At 37.6% G+C, this 4,357-nt stretch overlaps 1 protein-coding gene across 1 annotated transcript; it reads left to right on the forward strand.

Annotated features, from left to right (window-relative positions):
* Positions 1 to 606: 606 nt before the first annotated feature.
* Positions 607 to 3,953, forward strand: LOC149192639 (amino acid permease 4-like). Its single transcript, XM_089404661.1, has 7 exons — positions 607 to 936; positions 1,084 to 1,317; positions 1,592 to 1,685; positions 1,790 to 2,004; positions 2,175 to 2,314; positions 2,417 to 2,644; positions 3,212 to 3,953. The coding sequence occupies exons 1-7, from the start codon at positions 786 to 788 to the stop codon at positions 3,641 to 3,643; spliced, it is 1,494 nt and encodes a 497-aa protein (XP_089260787.1). The 5' UTR covers positions 607 to 785; the 3' UTR covers positions 3,644 to 3,953.
* The last annotated feature ends 404 nt before the right edge of the window (positions 3,954 to 4,357 follow it).

Here is a 4,357-nt window from a genome sequence, read left to right on the forward strand (position 1 = left end):
TCATCATTGGATTATAATTATCATCACTGGATTTGATTGCGCATCAGTATATCATAATCACTATTAATGGATATTTTTAATGTCCTTTAGTCTATCATAATCATTGATAGATGATATTGATCTCATTTATGTGTTAAATAATCATTAACAAATGTATTTAGTGTAGATAAAATAGCCAAATTTTTTTATTAGAGAATTATAGAAATAGAGGAAGAAAAAAAGCGTATACGGCATTTTACACAGAAAAGATAAAATGTGTGATGGTTACATTAATAACTTGTTATGCATTGTTTACCCTTTTGACGTCACCTCGCGTTTTCGAAAACTGTCATATGTGGACATAGGCGCAGAAGAGTATGCATTTATGGAGTTGTGTATGCATTTATGGAGTTGTGGGAGCAACATACAGATGTAAGTTACACAAACAAACGAGAGTATTGTATGTCCTTTAATGGAGTTGTGACAGTGACTCGTCGGTGATAAGTCACCAACCAGAATGAATGTGGGTGTCTATGGTGACTGTCAATTCTCCCGCCAAACTTTGGCTGTCTTTGCCTACTTAACATATTTCTACGGGAATACACCTATAAATCTCCGTGTCCCGCGCGCGTCTTAAGTAAAGAGTTCCACTTGTTCCTTGCTCTGCTCTTGCTTTCTATGAGCGCCCGAGAGCAACATTTGGGAGATTTTCAGAACTGAGATTTTCTTGCTCCTTTATCTTTCTGAACATTATTAAATATTATTACTGAGGGTAGTTTTTACTGAGGGTGGAGAGGTTTGTTACGATGGCTCAGAGTGACGCTCCCTGTTTCCACCTGCAAGTAGAATTGCAAGGCAATATCGCGGAGGTTTCGATAGATGCTGATCAACTAGAGAATGGAAAAGCTTCAGATCACTGCAACGACTTTGACGACGATGGCCGCATGAAACGCAAAGGTATTATTCTGCATAATGTTTGTTACCAATTGCAAGGTCTTTGCAGGAAGGGTTTTGCAGTATATATATATATATATATATATATATATATATATATATATATATATGATTCAACTTCTGATGTAGTGTTGCATTCATTTAATGCAGGCACAATATGGACAGCAAGTGCGCATATTATCACAGCAATCATAGGGTCTGGAGTGCTGTCATTGGCATGGGCAACAGCTCAATTAGGATGGATTGCCGGACCCGCAGCCATGCTTGCCTTCTCCTTTGTCACATATTATACGTCCTGCCTGCTTTCGGACTGCTACAGGTCTCCGGATCCAGTCACGGGAAAGCGAAATTATACTTATATTGATGCTGTGAGAGCCAATCTAGGTATGACTACAGCCTCCCTCCTGTAAAAAAAAGTTTGAAACTTGGTGTCAGGTCGTATGTTGTCTAATTCCTCTCCACATCAGAATCGTTTCTCTGTAATGCCATTATCTATTTTAATTTCTAAAGTATAGTGAACCGCATAATTTTTTTTACCACACACAGTACTAGATTGTTACAATGAACCAAATAAAGGAAAAAACTTTGAAATTTGGTGTTGAATATGCCTCTTTATATACTTTGAATTCTGATTTGTTCCCCTACTGTTTCTAATCAGATGGCTTCCAGGCCCGGATATGCGGTTTCGCTCAGTATGCTATCCTATTCGGAACTGCAATTGGCTATACAATAGCCGCATCCATCAGTATGACGTGAGTGAGTTAGTTGCAGTCTGGGTGGATTACAAGTTTTCCCATAATTGTGTTCACCAATTATACAAGTTTTGACTTATTTGTTTCTGAATTTGATGTCACAGCGCAATTCAGAGGTCCAATTGCTTCAGCGCTAATGGACATGATGACCCATGCCAGGTGTCCACCAATCCATATATGATAGCCTTTGGAGTAGTAGAGATTCTACTTTCTCAGATACCCGACTTTGACCAGATATCGTGGCTCTCTATACTTGCTGCAGTCATGGCATTCACCTATTCTACCATCGGACTTGGCCTCGGTATCGCCAAAGTAGCAGGTCTGTCCATCAATTAATAATTATACTCTTCACTTTAACTTTCAGCTACTCACTCATCACTGCTTTCCACTGTGATGTTCGCAAAACACACATTTCAAATTTCATCTAAACTAAGGGATGTCACAGTTTTCTGATCTTCCTTGCAATACGTGACTCTGGATGTGTTTCAGAGGTGGGACATTTTAGGGGGAGCCTCACAGGAGCCGCCATTGGTACAGTAACTAAAGCTGATACAACATGGAATACGCTCCAAGCTCTGGGGAACATTGCATTTGGTTACTCCTATTCCATGATTCTCATAGAAATTCAGGTACTGTTTACTTATATAATATCACCATAGCCCCTGTAAATTTACATCAGTGGCTTCATGGCAACAAATGTGAAGAGCTAACTCAATTGAAATGACGCACAGGACACAATAAAATCGCCTCCAGCAGAGAACAAGACGATGAAGAAAGCAACCCTAGTGGGCGTGGTGACCACAACGGTGTTTTACATGCTGTGTGGTTGCATGGGCTACGCGGCTTTTGGGCACAATGCACCAGGCAACCTATTGACAGGCTTTGGCTTTTACAATCCCTTTTGGTTGATTGACATTGCCAACGCTGCCATTGTCATCCACTTGGTCGGTGCATATCAAGTAAGTATAAGCATTAGTGCTCAGCTTAATTCACAGTTATTTTGGTAGATATTCTCAATTCGGTCTACTCATCTGACATCTAACTTAGAAGCCTTCGGCTTAATTTAATGTTTTTTCATAGATATTCTAAAATATTAGTAACTGGGTAAGTTTAGAACTCATCTGATACTATTTCTATTATTACCATTAATACTGTAACCCCATGGATGCCTAATTATGCCCCTTCTACATATTGTGGAATTTGAACCTAAAATCCATTGATACATAATATTTCATTTTTAGAGATTTTGCCATTTGAATTGCCCCTAAAACTTCCCACAGATCCATCTTAACCCGTAGCCAAAAACTTTAAATTATTCAAGGTAACAATCCCAACTACAATTTTAATGTTTTTGGCCATTGAACTTGAAATTGCTAGCTCCAGAATTTGAGGCTTCCCTGCACATAGCTTATAATCAAGTTTTACTACACGCAGAATTTGATCATGTTGCATCTGTTGAACTTGCATCAGTGTTTATCATGTCAAATGTTGACATATTGTACTACTGTTGGCCTCTTCCTTTGTAGGTTTACTGCCAACCATTGTTTGCATTTATTGAAAGCTGGGCCAGCAAAACTTGGCAAGACAGTGACTTCATCAACCATCACTACATGGTGCCAATACCTTTGTATCCAGGGGCTTATTATAAGGTGAATCTGTTCAGGCTGGTGTGGAGGGCAGCCTTTGTTGTGAGCACCACATTAATATCCATGCTACTTCCATTCTTCAACAATGTTATGGGGCTTCTGGGCGCAGCGGCGTTCTGGCCATTGACAGTATACTTTCCAGTGGCGATGTACATAGCACAGAATAAGATACGGCGGTGGTCTTCTAGGTGGGTTGCTATGCAAATATTGAGTGTTGTCTGCCTCGCTGTTTCCATAGCAGCTGCCACTGGATCCATAGTGGGTGTTGTTAAAGCTTTAAAAGCGTACAAGCTCTTCCGGACAACGTACTGATTCCCGCAACAAATTATCGAGCAGTCCGCGAACGGGCTTTGGAGTTCTGTGAAAACAGGCAAGGAAACTGCTGCTGTAACTTCCTCACCAATTTGATCCAAGTCGGCAGCTTTAGAAAAAGAACTTTCAATTTACATGTCATGACAAACACGGTCTGTTTACATATAATCACGAACCAATTTCAAACACGGTCCGTTTACTCAAACCCCTAATGATGACTTTTAGCAGTGTTGTACACAACTACAAAGTGTTTTTTCAATATTATGATTAAGGAAATAAAATCTATTTGGGTACGCCCATCAAAATTTGACATTTGGTGTTTTGAAGGCCTTTTATATATATACATATATATATATCATTTGGGTGTTTTGATGGCGTGTATATATAGATATGACAATTGGTGTTTTGATGGCCTTTTAAAACATACATATATGATTTTATTGTCATAGATTTGGTCATGCAAGAATTTTAACTAAATATTTTTAATGTGATTTTATTGTGATAGACTTTGTCATGCACAATTTTTAAATATGATTTTGATATAATTAAAAATATTCGATCTTATATAAAAATAATTTTAATTTTTTTTTTTTAATTTATATAATAAATTAAAATTTCAATTAATGAAATTAATATTAAAAACTATATTCACAAATTAAAGATAACTTTTATTATTTAGATTATAATATTATCATAAATTTTCATTTTTATTAT

Source organism: Pinus tabuliformis, chromosome 2_2 (assembly GCF_031772625.1).
Source record: "Pinus tabuliformis cultivar Carrire ecotype Pingquan chromosome 2_2, CPIR1, whole genome shotgun sequence".
In the NCBI taxonomy this organism is placed as follows: Eukaryota; Viridiplantae; Streptophyta; class Pinopsida; order Pinales; family Pinaceae; genus Pinus; species Pinus tabuliformis.